The sequence below is a fragment of the Equus caballus genome, chromosome 10 (genome assembly GCF_041296265.1).
Source record: "Equus caballus isolate H_3958 breed thoroughbred chromosome 10, TB-T2T, whole genome shotgun sequence".
Lineage (NCBI taxonomy): Eukaryota > Metazoa > Chordata > Mammalia > Perissodactyla > Equidae > Equus > Equus caballus.
Genome location: NC_091693.1, coordinates 87,358,066 through 87,381,152, shown reverse-complemented (window position 1 = coordinate 87,381,152; position 23,087 = coordinate 87,358,066). Strand labels below are relative to the sequence as shown.

The window sequence follows — 23,087 nt, the reverse complement described above, 5'->3', positions numbered from 1 at the left end:
CTGAAGAGTCGACTAGACAGTTACCTTGTGAGGAAACAAGTCTGTCTCCGGGGAAAGGGATCTGGGAAAAGCCAGGACCCTCTACAAACACCCACGGGGGCAAGTTTTACTACTACATTTTTGTACTGAAAGATAGTATAAAAAGCCTAGAAAAAGGTCAATCATAAGAGGAGCTTCTGTGGGGCTTTCTTTAGTCTATTAAACGACAAGTTTTAACTTTACAAAAAGAAACGCTTGAACGTCTGCAGCTTGGACGCTCTTCAGAAAGTTACCTGGAAGCCCAGTTTCTGCAGGCTGCGCGCCAGCCGCCGGGCGCCGAACTTCGCTTCTTCCTCACTGCGGTTTAAGGAGAGAAGACCGCCGGTCACACGGGTCAGTCTACACCGAGGGCCATAACTAACTGTACACGCGGCTAAATCTACGACACTCTCCTTCCCGTGAGGAGAGAATTAAAAAACAAAGGTTACAAACCCAAGCAACATCTACCTTGTTGCTCCAGTGCAAATAATTTTTCCTGAGGACCAAATTGTAGCTGTAATTCTAGGTTTTCTAAGCTTCATTAATACTTTCTGCAAAACAAAACAAAACAATCCTCGTTACATGGTAAGTGTTAATTTCCACACGTGGTTCTGCTCTGTGGCCATCTGCATGTTGAAATGCCACTCCAGGCTTACCCAGGATTGAGGGAACTCCTCTCCAAATTACCATTCTGAAATCAAGGACCAGCTGAACACAAAGAGCATTTAACCCAAAAGGACACTTAATCAATTAAAAGTACAAGGTCTGTATAAATCTCTCACCACACACTTGAAAGCAAGGTATTACAAGTACGTCAACACTTCAAATTTCACTCCCTTCGGGTCACATCACTGGAATGTGCCACCTGCACGGATCCTCACGCACGCCAACCTTGTTCCATGCCTCAGGAGCTCTGCAGTCGCTGCTGCTTTCATCTGGAATACTCTTCCTTCCATATTCTCACTTCATCCAGGTCTCCCACCAGATGCCACCTCCACAGAGAGGCCTTCCCTGACCATTCCACCAAAAGACCCCTCTCGCTGGCTCTCTAACTTCTCACCTGCTTTATTCTGCATCATGGTGCCCATCCCTACTTGATATTGTGTCTCACAGTCGAGATGCCTCTTACATATTCAAGTTCGATAAGCAAATCTTGACTGTAGGAGAAATGTTGGAGCTGGAGATGTAATTTTAGACTTCTTAGATATGAAAGACATTTAAAGCTACGGGTTTGAAGGAAATTACCTACAGACTGAGGATAAATAGGTCAAGGATTAAGGTCCAAGATAACATGTGAGTTTAAATTTTCATTCCAACTTTTCTTTCATGAAATATGAAATATTTGCTGAATAATGTAACAAATAAATGAATCAGATGTTGCTCCTTAAGAAGCATGTTACATTTTGAGCTCCTCCCTTCCTCTGTCACATGCCACATTATCAAACTAGAAAGCTATTAAATCTGAGGAGACAAAATTTACCAAAGATCCAAAATAAAATGTGAGCTAAAATACATTATAAAAGTTCATACACAAGTGGCTGAGGAACCCTGGACTGAGCGTATTGTACATTTAACTGTCTTCCACCACTAGCTTGTCCATCAACTCAGATTTTTCAGTTAACCTTCCTAAGAAAAACGACTTCACCGCCGTAGGGCATGCTGAAGTTTCAAAGCAGCATCAGGCACTTTCCTCTTTTTGGACACATTCATTCCTTTTTTAGAGTGACAATGGCATTACTGATGACAATGGCATCCTGAAATCTTTAATTGTGAGTCTCTGAAATTTTTAATTGAACTTAATTCATCTTCACTTAGTTTCTAGTACTAAGAACTAATGATAATTTCCCACGGTATACTGGCAACTATTGTTAGAGCTTAAACAGAGTCTTCATACACAGTCCTAATTTTCACAATAAACTTATAGTAAGATATATATCTTAGTACTCTTTGGTTTATAAAATCCAAATGAACATCCGTTGTCATTTATATTGTTAATCTCAAAACACTAAGGTTAAAAGTAACTTACTAGCTTTTATTTTAAATATTAAGAGTTTAACAAAAACTAGAATTCGAAATGTCCAGGTTAGGATATGAACCATAATATTTTCAGCAATTTGTTACTAAAGAATACCAACTAGTTTGGCCAATTAAAGAGGGGTATGACATCGTACTACAAAAATTACTGTGTGTGTGTATATGTATGGGCATCACTCTAATGTAATGATATTCGAATGAGTACACATGAAAGTCTAGCTGTTCCCTCCTGCGTTAACAGAACCTGAGGGCTCAGCGGCTGTCTGGGGGCCGGTGTGTCCTGCGGCAGGGCGTGGAGACAGGTGTCTCCAGAGCGACTGTCCTGAGGCAGGGCCTTCAGCAGGACCCCACCGACTCCAGGACACTGAGCGCCCCACCAGGGGCTCATAAACTACCTGCAGGGAAACACAGTTTATGTGATCATTTGGAGCACTATAAAATGAGCTCTGTAGCACACATACCAGAATTCAGATACTTACTCCAACATCACGCTTATAAATTACATTTGCCCCCTCCAAAGCGATCTTCCTTAAGTTCAAATGGCATCTTGTTCTAAAGACACACACTACGTTTGTAATTAGAATGTCCAATGCAACATCACTGTCTGCATCCATTGGGGTAGCTGGAAAACTCGGTTTCCCACCACGAAGATCACATCCTGAGAAATAAAACAAAACAAAGTCAGGTCATGAAACTCAAATGTTTTGTTAATTTATTTTCAACAAATAATCCTGAAAACTAAAATGCAAGAAATGAATCTATTTTATTTTTCTAATGTTACTCAAATCAAATCATGTCCCTTCTTTTTCCCACTAAAAACATCATTTTTTAAAAGGTAACATGTCATACAAAATCCTTCAAAATCTGGACCTAACTTTCATTCCTTAAAATTAATCAGTAGCTTTTCCAGGCCAGGAGCTCACCAGACTTGTCTCCTGCTTCTGGCCTTTCACAGCCACGGCCGTTCCAGACACCACCTGCAAAGGCGGGCTCTGCGGTCCCAACGTCCAACCAGCAATGGTACCCTACCCCCTCACACAACTTGCCAGGGCTATAAAAAGCATAACCCATTTTTCCTCTATTTTGGGTACAGTAATTGACTTAAGCGTAAAGAAGCAGAAATATTAATTATAACATTTGCTAACTGACTTTCTCATTTACTAGTCATTCAGCCACTATTCCCTCACTGAACACCTTCTATACACTGAGAACACTGGAGAAAAAATGAATGAGGCCAAGCCTCTTGTCCTCAAGGGGCTCACAGCCTATGTGTGGAGGGAGGAGCTTGAATAAACGGCATGACACCATTTTTATCAAGACCACACTCTTCCAAAATACGTGTTTTCAAAACTATGATAGGAGCATCTCTATGAATCAACCAACAAACAAAATTGAGCCCTTCACTAAGCATGTGACCCATGTCCAGCTAAAAAATCCTCTCTTTGACTGGGTTTCCGCACCTTAAAAAATAAGTAATGGCAACGCAGCTTACCTAAGGCACAAAGAGAAAATCAGAAAATCGTAATACTATTACTATAACTGTCTTCAAGATCCCTGACGGCCACAACATGAAGGGCTAGTACTCTCCACGGGGACTCGAATTATTACATGACTAACACAACGACCATGCCAAGAGTCCAAGCAGAGGACACCCGATCCTGTTTTTCTGCCTTCTGGCGTCTGACTGAACAAGACAACAAGTGAGACCGAGGCTCCAGCTCCTCTCCAGGATCAGAGCATTCCGTCCTGTGTGCCGAGCGCACCTCAGCGGCATCCTATGTTCTCCCTCTTATATTCCCTAAATCTGTGCATCTTTCCGCTTCTCTGCTCCCTGTGTCTGTCTGAGTAACCTCCAATGATCTCTGTGTACGGGTGGGATGGGGTGGCCATGACAGAAACAGAGGTGGACAGAAGCAGGCCCCAGTGCTGATCTCAAGCAGCAGGCTAGCCCAGTGTGTGTTGTGTGATCCACCTGTGCCTCGGTTTCCCCATCTGTGACATGGAATAGATGGTGCTTACTAGAGAAGTGTTGAAGGGATTATACAAGTGTATGAAAAATACTGTGCACATGTACCTGGGAAATAACACAAAAATGACAGTGATTATGAATGAAGTCAGTTCAAACCAACAGGCAGAGCAGAGATTGCTTAGCATCACCTCCCATGATTAGATTCTAACCCAGATACTGAGCCATCTGGACACCACCAGGTTTTCTATGTTCCCACAAAAATTGTGAAATAAGTTTGAGGAGGAGGCTGCTAGCTGCTTACCCCAGCAGTCATTCCACCCTCCTTCACAATGACTAGAACCAGGCGTCTAGCTGGGTATGCCGTGGCAGAAATAAAACACATACTTCTTAGGCTCCCTGGTGACAGGTACAGCCAAGAGGCCATGTGACTCTGCACTGGTCAATGAAACATAAAAGGGAACGGTTTTGTGTCGTTGGGAAGTGTGGCTAGCGGCAACTAAGCCAGCAGAGACCCCCTTTGCCTTTCTGCCCTTCTTCATTCTTGGTGCCTGGAGTTTGGACTTGAGAGCTGGCATTCAAGTAGCCATCTGGGATCACGAGACTATGAGGTAAGGATGGTTAGAACAGTAAGGCAGAAGCAGCCTGAGTCCCGATACCGTGTAGCTCCTTATTTCCCCGCATGTCCTAATTCCAGACTTCAGGAATTAGAGAGAAAAGTCAATTTCTATCTTAAATCTCTCATATGTTGGAGTTTTGTAATATGCAGCCAAACCTAATCCTGATAGACATCCCATGAGAACAGGCTACAAGAAAGCATTCCTTAAGGAGAAACTACATATGAGGAAACCATGTCAAATTCACTGCTGCACGCAGATTTTTTACATCAAACAGGCTAAAACAAATGGACTCAGATCTCCTACTCTGAGTACTAAACTACTCACTTAGGACAATGTAGGAGGTGAGAGTAAGTCAAGAAAGAAAGAGTAAAGCAAATCTTTGTGAATGCAAAAAAGCCTTGAAATTAATTCAAAATTGCTGACTGTTTCTATACTGCAGCAACTTGAATTCTAAAAATGAGGTCGTGGGCAGAGTTCATCATAAATTAGGAAGTCTTCGTATTTTAGACAAGCAACCTGGCAAGCATCTCAGAAAACATTATTACTGTAGGAAGTTTCAAATCAAGGATATAATATGAAGAAGTCGGTACTTAAAAAAAACAGGCATTCGACTCGAAAGCCTGCACGTTTCTGAAGCGGTATCAAAAAAGGAAAGACCCATTTGCAGTTTATCCACCTTGAAAAACAAGAGAGTAGTACCAAATACTAATAAAGATTCACTCTGAGAGCCGAGCACGTCACATCCCTCTGAAATACGACAGCGGCAGCCCAGTGGGAGAGACCACCTCAATTTCTACAGAGCGTCTGACAGCCTATCACATCCCTTCTAATTGCTTTTTTTCTTAAAGATTGGCCCCGTGCTAACATCTGTTGCCAATCTTCTTGTTTTTTCCTCTTCTCCCCAAAGCCCGCCAGCACATAGCTGTATATGTTAGTTGTGGGTCCTTCTAGCTCTGCCAGGTGGGACGCCACCTCAGTACAGCCTGATGAGTGGTGCCATGTCCGAACCCACGAACCCGGGCCACCGAAGTGGAGCACACAAACTTAACCACTCGGCCACGGGGCTGGTCCCGATCCCCTTCTAATTTTAAGTGTAGCTAAATAATTTACCAATGGGTAGAAAAGGTCCACCTGAGTAAACTTTATTCTCAGCATTAAAAAGGAATTGATTACCCCTAAAAGTAGTTCAAAAAGCTTAGGTTATTCCTGAAAATACACACACACACAAAACTTCCTTAAAATAAAAAATAACCAAACTGCCATAGGAAAGATGGGGGAAAGTAATTCCCACTAGGGAAGAAATATTCCAAACTGCGACTATTACGGTACCTACAGTTAAACATCCGGATGGTCCACTTCACCTCCTACATCCCGACCCTCCTGAGGTCAAAGAGCACGTCTGAAAGGCTGAGCATCCCCTCGGCCCAGCACCTTAGCTGGCACATAGTAAATGTTCAGTAGTTGTTTGGTGAGCGAAAGCTAGAAAGTCCAACCTCTCAATCTCCAGTCTGCATCAAATTTCTCATCTATCTAGAATTCCAACTATTTATCTTAATACCAGGCATGGAAAAAACTTAAGTTAGTCTGCCTGAAACTTTGCTTCCGAAGCCACTTATTTTCATACAAATGCAAAAGAGCTCAGAGTCATCTTCTTCCCTATGAGCCCCTTAACACAATATCCATGAAAATGCATATGTGGTATGCTTTATTATATTTCATGTCGGCTTATAGATAAGTTTTTAAAAACTGGTTTGTATAGTGCCAAGGGGATGTGTTTAAGTAACTCCATAAAAAAAAACAGTATTTGAAAGTGACAATTAAACTCACAAAGCTGTTGAGCCTGCTTACACTAGGGTATGAAATATTTAAGACATATAGAAGGGCAAAAAGAATAATACAATGCACCTTTATGTACCGCCACCCAGCTTAAAAAAATCACAGTTACACTACAACTGATGCCCTCTGGCTTCTCCCAGCTCACAGCCTCGTCGCCTCCCTCTGCAGGAAACTGCCCTCCGAATCAGTGTGTTACCATTCTCCTAAACTTGTTACATATACATCATATCCCTGAACCCAATTACATCATGATTTTAAAAGAAAACACTGATGGATTTGGTGTGGTAACACTTCCTTTAGGACTGACCTGTCTATATTCATAAGTAGAATTAGCCTACGATCCTCGCTTCTTGGACTGTCCTTATCTGGTTGAGTATCAAACTTACATACGAGAATACGAGATAAGTTACACCAGTTTCTTTTTTCCTTTTTTTTTTTTTAAATTCTCTGGAAGACACTTTAGAAGATCTTATCTGAAAATTGTTTGCTTGTTTGCTTGGATTTTAAAAGACTAATTCAATTTAAGAGTTTTTAGACAATAGACATCTTCTATTTCAGTTTTCCTAAATTAAATTTTCCTGGGAAATTTTCCATTTCTTCTAAATTTTAAAATTCACTGGCATACAATTTTTCACGGCTTTCTTACAAATTTTTAAAATCTCTACTGTGGTATATTTCTTTTTCCTTACAGTATCCTTTATCTCTGCTTTTTTTCCCTTCATCAATCTGGCTGAAAGGTTTTCTATTTTATTACGTTTCTCCAAAGAACAAACTATCAGCAGTTAGTTGATCCTCTCTATTAAATTTTTTGCCTTGCGTTTAGCCCTCTTTCCTTCTGCAGACCTACTCTTTTTCTAATTTCTTACACTGGTAAGTAAGCTGGATGTTTCATGCCTCAGTTTTGAAGTTTTCCTCTTTTCTTGTATGAACATTTAGGGCGACTATAATCCAGTGTTTTAAGTGTGTCTGAAGTTGGATATACAATGTTTTCATTATCCCTTGATTCTAACAATATTTAAATTTCCATTATTATTTTTCTTGGAATTACTTATGTAGAAGTTCTTTGCCTTTAGAAATATACGGATTTTAAGTTTACTAGTAATGAGGAAATGCTAACTTAGAAAAATGAGATACCACTACCTGTATGGGCAAGTATCAAACAGTGCTGGGAAGGTGTGAGTTAACCAGCACTCTCTTAAATTTGGTACAAGAACTTCCCACAGGAGATAATCTGGCAGTACGTATTCAAATAACTAAAAATATGCATAGATGTCAAATTGCAGGCAACAGTTAAAACTGCATCTTGAGAAATAATTCAACTGAGCAAAGTAGAAGTGAGACTATATACTGCAATTCTCTTAATAACAGAAACCTGCATGTCCACCCAAAAGGGAGTGGGTAAACACAGCAGCACAGCACAGTTCTATACAACAGACAACATAGACTCAGAAACTACAAAACCACATGCACGTGCACGAAGATCCACAAGGGAACAAAATTATGTTTGATAAGAGTTCATTGTGGTTTACACATCTGCATATGTACTTATATACTTAGACCTGCCAAAATGTTAACAATTATTCTATACAGAGAGCTGGTATCAGAGTGACTTTTTAAAAAAATTCTTTCTTCTATTGTTTTGTAGAGTCTAGATTTTAAAAAAAATAACAAATATATATTACATTTACTAGAAGAAAAACAAAGTTAATTCCATTTTGATTTAAATATAATCATCAGTAGTCTTCCCACTGCCCAGGGCCTAACATTAAGACATGGCGAATCAGGTGTTTTGTCCTGTTTCTCAAGCGAATGCCTAGTGTTAGTTCAACAAACAGCTCCTTCTAATAAAAGAAAGCTGACAGCTGCAGCTGTCCTCGCTCCAGGAAGCCCCGTGCTTTAGTGTCTGTGAAAGGGCATCACAGACGCCCGAGCGTCCTCCTGGCTCAGTGATTTCCATGCACGGAACACACCAGGTTCGGCCCTCTTCCTGGCAGGGAAACCGCAACCGGCCAGCAGCACCTGGGAAACACTGCCACCTCCTGGCTTCTCAGACAAACTGCACCCAAGACGACCACACTGTGAATCTCCACCAGGCAAGATGCTGCAACTGAGGGGCACGGCAAACCCTGTCACAGAGACAGAGCAAAAACAACTCTAACATAACTAAAAGCCAAAAGAGTACAACTAAGTAAACTGAGAACACAGAAGGACAGACGCTAGCTCCTCTAAGTACACTCACATTGCACCTGAGGACGCCGAGGGAAGGTCCACGCTCTGAGAGCCTGCAGGAGTTGGGGAGACTGGCACAGACCCATCGGCTAACCACGTGAACCCACCTGGTCTCTTGGGCGCGTTCATCTCTAAAAGTAAGACGCCACCTGAACTAACCTCCCATGCTTTACAGCAGACGAGGAAACACACACTTTGTGTTCCTGATTCCAAAGGATGACTTGACAGTCTCTCAACACGTGCCCGAGAGCAGGTAACATTCCACCTTTTAGAAGAGGGTGTCCTCTCACGTCTGTTTAGCAGTACACACCCACTTACAAAAGGGGTGCCGACCCAACACTCACATCCGGGCATGTGGCACTGGGAGGCCACCTGAGCCCTCTCTAAGTCTTCATTTTCTCTTCTGGAAATCGGTGATAGTATCGCCTCATCTCTCAGGGCGCTGCTAAGGACCACACAGGGTTATGTCAAGCACACAGCACGTGTTCATTAAATGGTAGCTGGTACCGTCTGATGGAGTCACAGGTAGTTGAGTACCATAACCAAATAGTATTATTGAATGAATCGATGCAAAACTTGAGAATGGTCAAATAAGAGATGGAAAAAATCGAGATTATAATAGGTTAGGCAGAGGTCAGCAGGCTACAGCCAATGGGCCGGCACCTGATTTGTAAAAACAGCCTTACTGGAACATAGCCATGCTTGCGTGTTCACCTAGGCGGCACAGCAGAGCAGGTGTGACAAAGACCAAATGACCCACAGCCTCAAATAGTTACTATCTGATCCTTTGAGAAAAAGTTTGCTGATTTCTGGGCTAGCCTAATGAGGCAACATCAATAAAATAAAATTTAATGCTGATAAATGTAAAGCTCACATTTTTATCAAAATGAACAACAAACTTGCGTGTTACTGTCCTTGATTAGATCCTGGTATGAAAAAAACAGCTGCAAGAGGCATTTGAGGGAAATCTGAGTATGGATCTCAGTGACAGATGAGATTAGGCAATTAGTGTTACTTTGTCAGGTGAAATAAGAGAGTGGTTAAGTACACAAACATGCTTTTTAGACATGCATATGGAAATATTCAGGGAGAAATGTCATGTCTCTGATTTACTTTAAAACACAGGTATCTGGAGCCAGCCCTGACGGCCTAGTGGGTCAAGTTCCACGCCCTCTGCTTCACCGGCCTGGGTTCGCTTCCCAGTTGTGGAACACACCCCCGCGCCCCCCCCCCCCCCCCCCGGGCCCGGCTGCGTCATCAGCTGCCATGCTGTGGTGGCAGCTCACACAGAAGGACTTACAACTAGGATATACAACCATGTCCTGGAGCTCTGGGGAGGAAATAAATAAATTAAATTAAATACAGGTATCTTTCACTATCTGAACTCAGTAACAACCAGGTTTGGAGGAAGTTTCAGATGACTCCCTCAATATCTGGAATCTTGCCACAGGAACAAACAAATGTGGACAATCTATTCTGAGGTACAGAATAGATTTGGATAGTAGGATTAACTGTATTTTAAGACAAAAAGTGCCATATTATTGCTTTATCTCTTAACAATTGTTAAATGTGGGTGATAGATATATGGGTGCTCATTATACTACCCTCCCTATGTTTCTGTCTGAAAATTTCCATCCTAGTTTTTAAAAGCTGTGAAGAAAAACACTTTTCTTCACAACAGGTCACACTGAGGCAACAGAGCGTTTTAATTATATTACTTAAAAGAAAAAAACACAGAAACCCAGGTTAGATAGGAGTGTCCAGAGCAAAGGAAGTAGTAACAGCCTCTTTGCTATTGAAACATGTAGAATATCCTGACCTTATCATTTAGAGAGGGCACTGATATCCAGCTATCCAGAGGAAAGTCGGATGGTATGAGATATAAAAATAGCTGTGTGAGAAAAGTCTCAGGATATTTAGCAGAAGAAAGGAATGACAGTTGTTCTCAAATATATAAATACAAAGGAAACTGAAAGATCCCAGTAAAGTCACATGGAAGTGGATCCCATGAAACCACACCCAAACCCGAAGACGTGCAAAGCAGTGGGCTGCAGAGAAGATGAGTGTCAACAAGGGGGGGGAGGACTGGCCACTCAGCCAACAGTCAGGGCCCTGCAGAAGGAGCCATCCATTCGGGCGGAGAAGAGACTAGATGGTTTCTAATACCCCATCCAATTCTCCAATCCCAGGACTCTAACATCCTAGGTGAAGACATACGGTAGACACACTTCGGAATTTTTCTATTTTAATTGCAGAACTATTATGTTAGTGCAGTTAAAGCAACATCCCAATTCTGAACTGCCCACCTTCCCTTCAACGTGCATTTGGGTTCGAAGGAGCAGCAGTGGGAGTTAGATGCACTCAAGGACAACAGCACAGGCAGATCCAACCCGCGAAACGGGTCCCCTGGGGGGCGGGCTGACATCAGATCGTGAGGACGTTCCGTGCATGGCCCAAGAGCTTAGACTTCAGGAGCCAGTCCTCGGTGTCAGCATTTTTGTATTCTAGCCACATGAAGAAAATTTTATCAACAGTATGCCGGGCAACAAAAGCCTTTGTATTTTTCAAAGAAAAGGATTATATATTGTACCACCCAAATTATATAAAATATTAGCAAATGCTTAAGTAAAAGCGAAAGTATCTGATGTACAAAACCATCATTACATTAAGTCAAACACACAGTTAAATAATATTGATTACATATGTCTCCACCTATCTCTGACTCAAATATCAGTTCTGAAGACTTGTAAGCACGTTGTTCATGTGAATAACTTGCGTCAAAAGTAATTGAAGAATCTATATTATGAGAACTACAAAAATACTGTGTTTTTATGGAAATTAATTAACAACTCTGAGGGTGGCCAGCAACTATCTATTAAAAAAAAAACGGTAAGAAGGAGTATATTTTATGCTTCAGTCGATAAAAATATTTATAATGGTGCCCAAAAGGTGGAAGGAAGATTTAAATGATGCTGATTTTCTGAATGAGTGCTTAAGGAAAGATAAGTCAATGGTTTACATGCTCATGAAAAAGTTCCAGTTGAAAAAATGTTTTGCAATTTAAAAAGACATAATCTAATACCTATCCCCTATTAATAATGTTTAAACAGTAGCCTACTTAATAATTTCACTACTTCAACACGTACTAAAATGTACTTAGAAAGTAAGGAACTTGGATGTTCAGACCCGATCCTCACGGGAGCTGTGTGACGGTGGGCTGGCTCCCCTTACTTGTGAAATGCAGACACCACCACTCACTCCCCACATGACTGTTTGGAAAGACTAACGAGCACGTCACAATTATAACATGCTCTATTCAAGTAATGCCATGTTAGTCAATGCTCACAGACTCCTATTAATCTTAACCACTGCACTATCACAGACAACAAGAGAAAAAAGTGTATTTTACCGAACACAGCTTGAAATTTGGGGATTCAAAGTTGAGAAATTTGGAGTATCGATTCCATATCATGAAAAAGCAATATTTATTTTAAATAGATTTCTTATTATTTCAAATAAACGATCTTAATGTATGATTTTTAAAGAAGACAGCACATCATTTTCTGACTACATGAGAAATACTCAAGGAAAAAAAATTCACCCACACTCCTACCACAGCGATAATTACTAAGTTTTTTCTGTGCTTTGATAGGCACACGTTTTGAGGCTGCTAAAACGTGCATATTAATCCAGATTGGGATCATATGCTGTTGTATCTAGTCAACAAAGGACTTTGCTAAAAATCTTGACAACCTGAGATATGAAAAAGAACAAAATTGAATTAACTGATTTTCCTTGAATACTAATGAAAATGAACTTTTCAAATATTACTAACTACCTGTATTTATTCTATGTTAACTGTCATATTCTTTGTTCATTTTCCTTCTGAGATATCTTACCGATTTATAAAAGCTTTTCTCTATAAAGAATATTGGCCTTTTGCCTCTTCTGCTGTTCCTCCTGCTAAAACGATCTATCCCGCTCCTACACCTGGCTCACTCCGCCTTGTTCTACAGCTCAGCGCCACCCTCAGTCAGTCAATTCTGTGACAATGAATTGGAAATCTAAGTGTTAGGCCCCGCCCTAGGGATGGGGGTCCAACAGTGAACAAGAGCTGGCGGGGGACAGCAGGTGCTCTCAGCTCCGATGTGAGGTCAGAGCACGAACTGTTCAGGCCTGAATAAGGGCCCGCATGGTCAGAGTGGAGAGAGTGAACGGAAAAGGGCACGAGACGAGGCTGCAGATGCACGGGGGCCTCAAAGCACGTGGTCCAGGGCACGTTAGGGAGTTTCATATTCATCCCAAGAGCAAGAGAAGCAAGAGATGACACGATGTACTTGCTTTTTAAATCTATCACTGCCACTTCTGTAACAGGAGAATGGACTGGAAGAACGGGCAGGACACTCAGGGCCGAGTGTGGCAGGGCTGGTGAGAGACGACAGCAGTGCGGGCCAGGGCGGATGAACATGGAAAGATGGAGACAGAGGGAGACACTTCAGGAGACAGAGTGGACAGAGCTTTGTGACCGACATGGGGAAGAGCAGAGGGGAGACGGAGGAAGACTCCAGGTCTGTGGCCTAAGGTACGATTTACTGGGGCAGGACACGGGAGGGAGGGCAGGTTTGCAGCAGAGACCAGAGAGGAGGAGGGTAAGCATTCTGCTGTGGATGTGCTGAGCTGAAGGAACCTGTGAGGCCCTGGGAGGAAGCCCAGAGCAGAGGCTCAGACAAGAGTCACCGCCCAGGACAGGGCCAGGTCTAGACTGGAGGTAAAAACTCGGAAACCTCAGTACAGAAGGTACTCACAGCCATGACAGTAAAACATGAAATCAAAGGCACTAAGACATCCGAACCCCAACCCCAAGACTGAGCAAGAGCGCCCCTACTCTGAGCCCCGCTGCCGCCCCGCTACACACAGCACGCTACAGGAAACTTCCTGGTTATATACGCCTCCTGGGTAGACAATAAGCTCCTCAGATGCATGATCAAATCTTACTTATTTCTGTACCCAAGCCTTGGCATAGTTCCCAAGGCACTAAACATTCAATAAAATGTCTGCAAGAGCTTAACTGTTAGCCTGAGATTATTAAAAAGCAGTATCTACACGCACACTCAGCCTCTGGAGCAGACGACTTGGGTTAATCTAGACGCCCCCGCCCATCGGCCATGTGACCTTGGGTGAGTTACTGAACGCCTCTGTGCCTCACTGTCCTCATCTGCAGATAAGGCAGGTAGCAGCAGGCTCTGTCTGCGTGCTGTGGAGACTGAAACGCCACGCAAAGCCCTGGCACAGCACTTCACAGGCAGCATCCGGCCTGAGCTGCTCTCCCTGCTCCTACTGTCATCTCCTTTCTCCCTCTTCCACGGAGAGAGAAAAGCCCAAAAACTGAGAGGATTTCCAGTTATTCCTTGTGGTCCTCAACTTTGGAACACAAAAACAGATCATGTTCCTTCGAGTCTAAAAGCAAGAGGTAAAAATAAAGAATACAATTCTGATGTATCTGGTAAATGAAAGTAGTATTAAAAAAGAATAACTAAATTTAACAGTGAATTAGAAAAAAATCCCCAATAATAACAAAACCATTTCAAACCAAAACATAAAACATCTAGCAGGAGTCGATTGTGGAAGGTTTTCTGAGGGGAGCAGTTCAGGGGAAGAAGAGGACTAGGAAGAGACAGGGAAGAAGAGTCTGACCTCGTCTATTACCCGTTACAAAATAGATATTTCGCTAACTTTTACTTAGCCAGGTACCTGCAACAACAGGAAAATGAGAAGAAGTACAACAGATCTGGATATTCAACTGCAACAAAACTGTTATCATGTTCCTTTCATAGAAGTGTACATTGAGCATGTTCATTTCAAGTGTAAGGCATCAGTTTTCTCCAGCAAGTCTTACATGTGTTCCTGTTTTCCCATGTTATGGCTATCATTTAAAAACCAAGAGGGTTATTATCTCTTTATATAGACTCTCTTTATAAAGAATCTTTATAGAGAATCATGGTATTTGTCCTAAATTACTCATAAAATAAGCAACTACAATTTGTGAGACTAATTTAGCCATTTAGCTGATGCTAATAAAACAGCATAATTTTTAAAAGATCATTATTTTCTTTGGAAGTATAAATGTTAATTCACTAGGCAGTTAACAAACCGAATAAACGCTCTTTCAGCTTCTGGCTGGTGTCAGGGTTGGCACGCATCAAGTTCAAATTCTCTGTACTGCAGTTTCTCTTTCAAGGGTGTGAATGCAGGGTTCAGCTGTGAACCACGGGCAGCTCATCGAGAAGTCAAGAGAAAGGGCCACGAGGGGAGGACACACGGCTGAGGGTTCCCATTCCGACAGCCCCTTCCACTGCCCTTCCAGGTTACCCTCACAGAGAACGTCCGCTCCACTGGAGGCATCTGTTCAAGGTCGATGACGCCACGCACGACTGACTGCCATTTAAGAAAAGGAAGGTAGAATTATGAAATTAGCTACCTGAAAAACTGTGTACAGAGTTCCAACTTTTCTAGTTAAAAAATAGTTTTTATTACTTAGTAAAAAAATGGAACATACTTAAATAAAAGCAAACAAGATTACGGAATGAATACTCCCCCACATGAAAGCATCATTAAGAAGTTCTTGTTTATCCAGAACTAGTCAGAGTTTTAATTGATTAGGGCTGTGTCACTCAAAAAAGATAATTATGGAGAACGTGGATAAAGGTCAGAAGAAGGCCATACAATTGTTTAAATTGGAAACTCAGGTCTGTGAGAAAGACTAAAGGCCACTGATTTAAGACTGGGACAACAGTCAACCGAGTAATTAGATAATAATACACAAGTAAAAGAAAGGGTTCTTATGTAGAACACACAAGAGTGATAAGGATGTTTTCTGATTGGAACACTGGTTCTTAATTATTAAGAAAAAGAGAAAACAAAACAAAATAAAAACTATGAAGAGGCTCAACCCCCGAGATATTGATTAACTAACCTTCGTGGGGACCTAATTTTTAAAACATTTCCAAGCAATAGCTAACGAGCAGCCAGTTAAGAACCACTGGGCTGAAGCGCCACAATAGCTTATCAAAATAATGGAACTTCCCTTCCAGGAGGTCCTTCAAATGGGCTATATTCTCCTCTCAGGGCTGTTTATCACAGAGAACATCAAGACTTCTGCACTCTGTTTACGATGCATTGTTTCCTTAACTTGGACTCATGCACAAAACCCTCACCACCTGCCTTCTGCCTCTGCATGGGAGGAAATGTCACAAACGAACGGCTTCTTGCTGAATCCACTGTCACAGAGGAAAGCCCTCCTCGAGAACCTCTCCAGAGTATAACGCACTGGGAACCCTGATTCTCAAACCTCACTCACCACCCCAGCCTTGGCTTCGGAGGCACCTTTCCTGGGTTCTCCTCCCATCTCGACCCTTCTCTGCTCCTGAAATGAGAAACTCTTCACTGAAGTCCATGACAGTGCCTGCAAAGCTTGGCAAGAGGCCCCAGAGTGAGGAAGCCCTGAAACTTAGACACAGTTCGGGATGCGCACCTGAAGAATCAGTGCTTTCTTCCTATTCTCAAAGGAGCTTAAGACCCTTGAAGGTCATGACCCACTGCCTTAAACCCTGTTTTCCTCAAAGCCTCCCAGGTTTCAACTGCCATCTGCGATTTCTGGCTCCTCCATCAATCCTGACCTCCCCGAGCCCTGAATCCACAGTCCAAGCTAGGTCTGTTAGGCCCATTCATTAAATCAGACCAACACAGATAAAATTAATGAATCCCCTCAGAAATACTTGCCGTCCCTTGAGTCTTAATTTTAGAGCAGAGCCAGCATCCAACACTCACACACCTGATGAGAAATTTCAGAACCACCCCTCATCTCTTCTTCTTCTGCTGTACCCAGTTAACTTCTCATCCAGTTTCTCTTCTGCATCCAAAGCATCCGTGTTTTTTGTCTTTCTCTTGTCATTACAGCTACCGCCTTCTAATGGAACTCCGCTTGCAGTCTCCACAATCTAGTCCATTTAGCAAATAAGCTTCCAGAATTATCTCCCTAATTGTGCCACACCCCCGCTTAAAGAAAACCCTCTTGGCTCTCTCACACAGATTAAACAGCATCTGACTTTCTTGGCTTGGAATGCAGTGCTCTTCATGCCTCCAATTCACCTTGTGTAACTGAATCTTCCCCTTCCAACACACCTGTAACAGTCTCCACTTTGTCCCATTCCTCTTGCGAGCGCAGCCCCTTTCCTGATTCGTATCTGCCTAGGATGCCCTTCCCCCTTCAGCTAACACTCACAAGTGCACTCATTTAGCGTGCAACCGACGCGAGCCACACACTGTGGCCAGACGCTGGGGACGCAGCTCCAAACAGAAGGGCCGGTAAGGACCGTTCCCGCAGTTGGTTTCAGCGAAAGAAACAGACAGAGACACAAGCAACCAAAACAATGAGAATGTGACCTACGTTACAAAGGAAATAAGATGACACAGGACAAACTTTGGGAGGAACAGTCCAGGAAGGCCTCTTCCTCAGAGATGAGAAACTATTCCTAAAATGAGATCTTGAAGGACAAGGAGGAGCCAGTCATATGAAACCCTGAGAGAAGAGACCCCAAGCAGAGGGCACAGCAAACACAAAGGCACTGACTGCATCACCACCACCCACGGCCCGCAGCACCGAGCTCCTTCAGAGAACCGTCTAACGTGCAGCTGTGTCCGCAGAACTCGGCTTAGTAGCTGGCACTTGGTCATCTACTCAATAAATAGTTGCTGAATTAAATGAATATTTTAAGAACAACTGAAAAGAAAGAATTGTGGAGTTGGGGAACAAGTTGGAAGAGTAGACATTTTTCACTACAATAATAAGAATCTTAGTAGCCCCAAACCACTCAAGTTCTTGGACAGCATCCTACGATTTCCTTACTCGACACTCTGGTATATCCGGCTTAGTGCTCCTGCATCCAGCAAGTTCTTCCTGGCTCTGGTTCAGACCCCAAATCCTGAAGGGCAACTGTGTTCCAGGAACTTTTACAAATACAGAAATAGAATCATTTCTGAGGTAAAGAAAGAATGATTTTAATTAAAACATACTACAGTCCCTCAAGACCTTTGACACATATCCCCTGGCCCGTCCTCTAATGGTTCTGCTCCTCATTTCACGCCCAAGGGCCCTAACACATCCATCTCCTAAGTAACTCCAGGAGAGCTGGCTATAGACTGGCTACCCTGCTGATTACTTTCAGCCTATCAGCCACCCAATTAAACAGAGCTGGAGAGTGAGGACACAATACAAGACAGATTAAGTTAATATACTTTCAGACATTTGAAACTCTTCCAATTTAACAAGCCCAAAACAAAAAGCCTACAAAGAGTAAATTAAATGACATGCCTTTGTCCTCTTCTGTGTGAGCTACCACAGCAGCATGACCACTGACAGATGAGTGGTGTAGGTCTGCTCCTGGGAACCGAACCCCGGCTGCTGAAGCAGAGCGAGCCTAACTTAACCACTAGGCCACTGGGGCTGGCCCAAAAGGCACACTTTTTTTTTTTTTTTTTGAGGAAGATTAGCCCTGAGCTAACTGCTGCCAATCCTCTTCTTTTTGCTGAGGAAGACTGGCCCTGAGCTAACAACTGTGCCCATCTTCCTCTACTTTATATGTGGGATGCCTACCACAGCATGCCTTGTCAAGTGGTGCCATGTCCACACCTGGGATTCGAACTGGCGAACCCCTGGCTGCCAAAGCAGAACATGCAAACTTAACCACTGTGCCACCAAGCTGGCCCCAAAAGGCACACATTTTTAATGTACAAATAAAACAATTATCCAGGTAGCTTTGCACTATGTTTTGCATCAGAATTTTCAAGATTACTAGCCAGAGATTTCCTCTGCTATACTGACCTAAAGATTTGCATTAGCAACACGCTGCTGAGAAGATGATCAAAGTATTGTTCATGTAGCTTTTTATCAGTTGTGAACTGTTGAGGCACGTGACATCCCTTACCTCAGGTCACCGCCCCCACCAAAAAAGAGTAGATAACTGGGTTAAGAAATCTAGTGTCCTTAGAGATGAGCACACCAAGATCGTGTTGAGGAAGGTCTAATGAGTTGGTGACTGTGCCTTCCACACGGCTGTGCCTCCTGCAGCCACCCTACCCGGCCACCAGCAGAGCTCCTGGGACATGGCCAACCCACGGGCAGTGAGGGATGCTCACTGCTCCTCGCTGGGTGCACAGGCGCACAAATAACTGGAGCCCCAGAGCTCACTGTGGCCGCAGCAGGTGAGAGCAGAAAGGCTTTGAGGCTCAGAAAAAGTATCTGGCGAATTCAAAAGAATATCTTGCTCCACAAAAGCTTCAGGTCCACCATGAATCTTAGCTGAGGTTCAAACAGTGATGGGTTCTATAAACGCTGACCATGGTCATAAAGCAAACACCCTTCCTCATATTTGTACCTTTGGGTTACACATTGGCTTTATCATCTTCACGTCTGAAAGACAGCAACATGTGTCCCTGCGAAAGGGGTGGAAAGGATACCCAGGAAACATTAACAGTGTGGTGGCCAGACCTTCACCTCGAATCAGGCAGGTTCTACTCCGGACAATAGTACTGACTGCTTGGAGACCTGTTTTCCTAAAAATCTCCCAGTACAGCCCTCGGATTATCTCAAACTAAAGGAGCTATGGATATGAAATAGCCATGATCACTTCCTCACTTATTTCAATGATCCTTAGATCCAGAATCCACGATGGCTATGAAAATAACATTAACAATGTTCTGTCAATACTAAATCTATTCTGGCCAACATAATCATTACTCAACTCGATCAACAGTATCAACTAGACTTCACTCTTTAAACAGGAACCCAAAAGCCACACCTCTAAAGACAAGCATACTTGCCAGTCTCTTCAGTGTGTGTGTGTGTATGTGCGAGTGTGAGGGGGCAGTTATAAAAACCAACCAAAACAAATAAGCAAAACCAGTACAATATGGAAGAAGGAATTATAAAACTTTACCCTTGCACATTTAAAGCAAAATATACTTTTAATAACACATTTTAGGGCCAGCCCCGGAGGTCTAGCAGTTAAGCTCAGCGTGCTCTGCTTCAGTAGCCTGGGTTTGGTTCCCGGGCGTGGACCTACACCACTCTGTTAGTGGCCATGCTGTGCTGGTGGCCCACATACTAAAAAACAGAGGAAGACTGGCACAGATGTTAGCTCAGGGTGAACCCTCCTCAGCAAAAAAAAAATTAATGAGGATAAAAAATAATACATTTTATGTAAACCTATATATTTTACGAAAATATATTTCAACTAAAAACCAAAACCTAGATATTGGCCAAAATATGAAAGAACAGGTTGCAACTGTGTTTAAGCAGAAATATTTGTTTTCCAGTCAGCAGTTTCAAATATCCATACAACTAAACGGAAACATTTGGACCTAACTTCACAAAGCGAGCCATCTCCCCAGCAGCCCACACAGAGCTGTAATCATGGTGCGCCTGCCCTGATGAGGAAGCCCCAGGATTCAGCGCTGGCTTCACCATCAACAAAGAACTCTGCCATCTCCTGTCCCCACTCCTGAGCTCCTGAGTCACTGGAGCAGAGCAGCAGTTTCAGCTACTTCTAAAATTACAAGAAAGCTGCTATGTAGAACATTTATAGTGACACAGAAAACTCAAGTTAAATGGCTTAACAATGACACCGAGTTTCAAGTTTACCACCTTTAAGGTCATACAAGTAAAAAATAGTGTCTTCTAAAGAAAGACCAATTCTGCGAAGTGAAACCAGTCTACTCTTCTTGTTCAGAAGCCCCCCACAGCTAAACAAGCAGTCAGGGCCACAGGGAAACAGCTTTCTAACAGCGGCCACACCGTGCCAGACCACGCTTTGTTGGCCTTCCTTTTCCAAGAATCAGAGATGGCTCCTTTTACTTAGTCCATCTGTCATAAGTGATAACCATGCCTGTGTGACAATTCAAAATTAAGACAAGAGTGCTTCCCCTCCCAAAACCTAACGGAAGAGATTAGTCCAATCTTCAGCGATCAGAAAGAATGTCAGTGCTTTAAGAGAAGTCCCTAAACACAAGAAACAAAGTATTCAAGTGGTTTAAGGGTGGCCTTCAACGCACGCCCTAGGCCCACTGCTGCCAGCACCAGCTACTACTTTTTTAGCTCTTAACTACACGGAGCGTTGTTCTAAGTGCCTTACACTTAATTCTCACAGCAACTCCATGGTACACTACGTGCCAATGTACCATAATAATACCAGGCTCAGGGCAACGAAGTCACTTGTTTGAGGCCATACTGCTAATAAGCCCCAGAGGCACCACGCTGAACACAGGCAGCCTGGAGCCAGTCCACACCCACCAGCCCTAGACTAACCCCAATTCCAAGAAAGTGCAGCTGATTTTGATCAAAACCGTTCTGTCTCACAAAGAAAATACTTGCAATTTATCAGGAGGAAGAAGGTTAATGCCTGATTCTTTGGAACCACTTGACTAACGAAAACAAATTTTTACTTCTTTTAAGATGTACGTTCTCACCTAGTGAGTTAAGAAACAAAAACAGACCACAGACCAGGGTCTCTAGACAGATGTCCACGGTGCGAAACACAACTGAAGCACTAAGTCTCTCACACGTGTCGTGAGAAAACTCTCCCTTAACACACAATCCGATTTTCACTATTCTTTCTGGATGGATGCACACAGCCCGGTCAGAGGCGCCAGCCAAACTTCTATGCCGCATTTTTGGGTGAAATTTTAAAGTTTCATTATGGACTCCCACAGGAAGGCAGGTTTGCACTGTCCCAGAATTCACCTTAGTGTGTTTTAAACATTTAATGGGATCCCCAGCAGCATGCTTCCCAGCACAAAACCAGCCATTTAAACCAAACTCTGAATTTTATCACCCTTTAGTCACAAGATAAGACCAGATGAGTACAGTTTCTGATAAGACCTGATTCCTTTCCACTAATAACACACTTCTGGAATCCTGCTTTTTCACATCTATACAAACACACTCCATCTCTCTTCTAAATAAAAGGTTGGTTGCGTCACAATACAAAAATTGAATTAGCCTACATGGCCTGGAAAGACCTCAGCTATGCATACATCCTCTGCCCTTCTGAAATTTCCTAAAGTGGCAGTCGTGGGACAAGAGTCCAGACTGAACCTACTCAAGGCGGCAAACCACTACTTTTATTGTTTGAATTGGTTAAAAAAAGCCCTCATCATGTCTGAGAAATTTGTGCTGCTTATAACTTGCAGCCAATATAAAAAGTTGACATTTTAGGCATCAAGAATTAGATTCCTCATTAGACTAGATACCTAAGGTTCCCTTCATCCACTAGGTAAGTCCCTAAAGTGAAAGAAAATAAAACATACATCCTCCTATTAACATGCTAATCTTCAAAATGCACACACATGTGCACATAACACAAACATACAATATGATGGCGACTCACGGTCCCCATCCTCAAGAAACTTCTAATTAGCAGGCATGACGAAATCCGTACACGACACCTATAGCACCAGGCAGTATGTAATAAAGAGTTTAAGATTCACATGTGTGTCTGTCCTGTTTTGGTATCAATGCATGTCATTTCTCCACCACGTACAAGTGCACAGAAAAGACAAACATTTTTCCTACAGCTTTGCACACTTGACGTGGCACCAGGCATATAAAAGGTGCAACAAATATGGGTGTAAATTTCAGGAAACCTCGATTAGTTCAAATGCCACAATAAGCCAAATTTTCAAAGCACTACAAGTTTTGATTCAGAGACATTATGGAAACATTCTACTACAAATTCTTCTAAAATAAATTTAAACTTTATTTTTCATAGCAATAATAATTTCATCACATGGTCTATGACGCAACAGAAGGAAATCAATCACTAGGTATTCTGGGCCTTCTTCACCTAAAAACAGCACGGACATCCACTCAACTAAGTTATACAAGATATGCTGATTTTCAGTGTGCCACATCCATGGTTAGAAATAACATTCTCCAAAAATATTCAGTTGTCTATTTCATATCTATTCGTTCTACTCTCGAGCAAATTCTACACATTCTATATGTGTATACATCCACAAAAATTTTGATATGACAATTTTCCAAATGCATAAAACTTTGTGGGAATCACTTAAATTGTTCCCTCAAATATGGCAAAAGGTAATTTCAGTCAAATATTCAGATGCAAAATGATCAGAAACGACTGATGTTAAGAAAAGTTTTTCTGAATAAGAATTACGAAAATCTAATGTTCAATTAAAAACACAATAAGCAGGCTCTACAATACTCTTATCTTTAAAAATGTGACTATGTCTACAATTACATTATTACCACTTGGACCTCAAATACCTTTTATTCTGAAAAGTCCAAATATTTTTACATGCCTTATTGC

At 42.4% G+C, this 23,087-nt stretch overlaps 1 protein-coding gene across 12 annotated transcripts in view; it reads right to left on the bottom strand.

Moving 5' to 3' along the window:
• Positions 1-23,087, bottom strand: part of TBPL1 (TATA-box binding protein like 1) — a 31,377-nt gene that overhangs the window by 4,005 nt on the left and 4,285 nt on the right. For 3 of the 12 annotated variants that reach the window (XM_023649392.2, XM_070222761.1, XM_023649388.2), the window contains exons 2-4: positions 2,532-2,710; positions 487-569; positions 273-336 (exon numbers count right to left, since the gene is read on the bottom strand). In XM_023649392.2, coding sequence (XP_023505160.1) covers positions 273-336; positions 487-569; positions 2,532-2,666 — 282 coding nt within the window. In that variant the 5' untranslated portion in view covers positions 2,667-2,710. Of the gene's footprint in view, positions 1-272; positions 432-486; positions 570-2,531; positions 2,711-14,854; positions 15,139-17,608; positions 17,740-23,087 lie in introns of those variants that run through there. The other 9 variants (XM_023649390.2, XM_023649391.2, XM_023649386.2 and 6 more) reach the window with 6 other exon arrangements.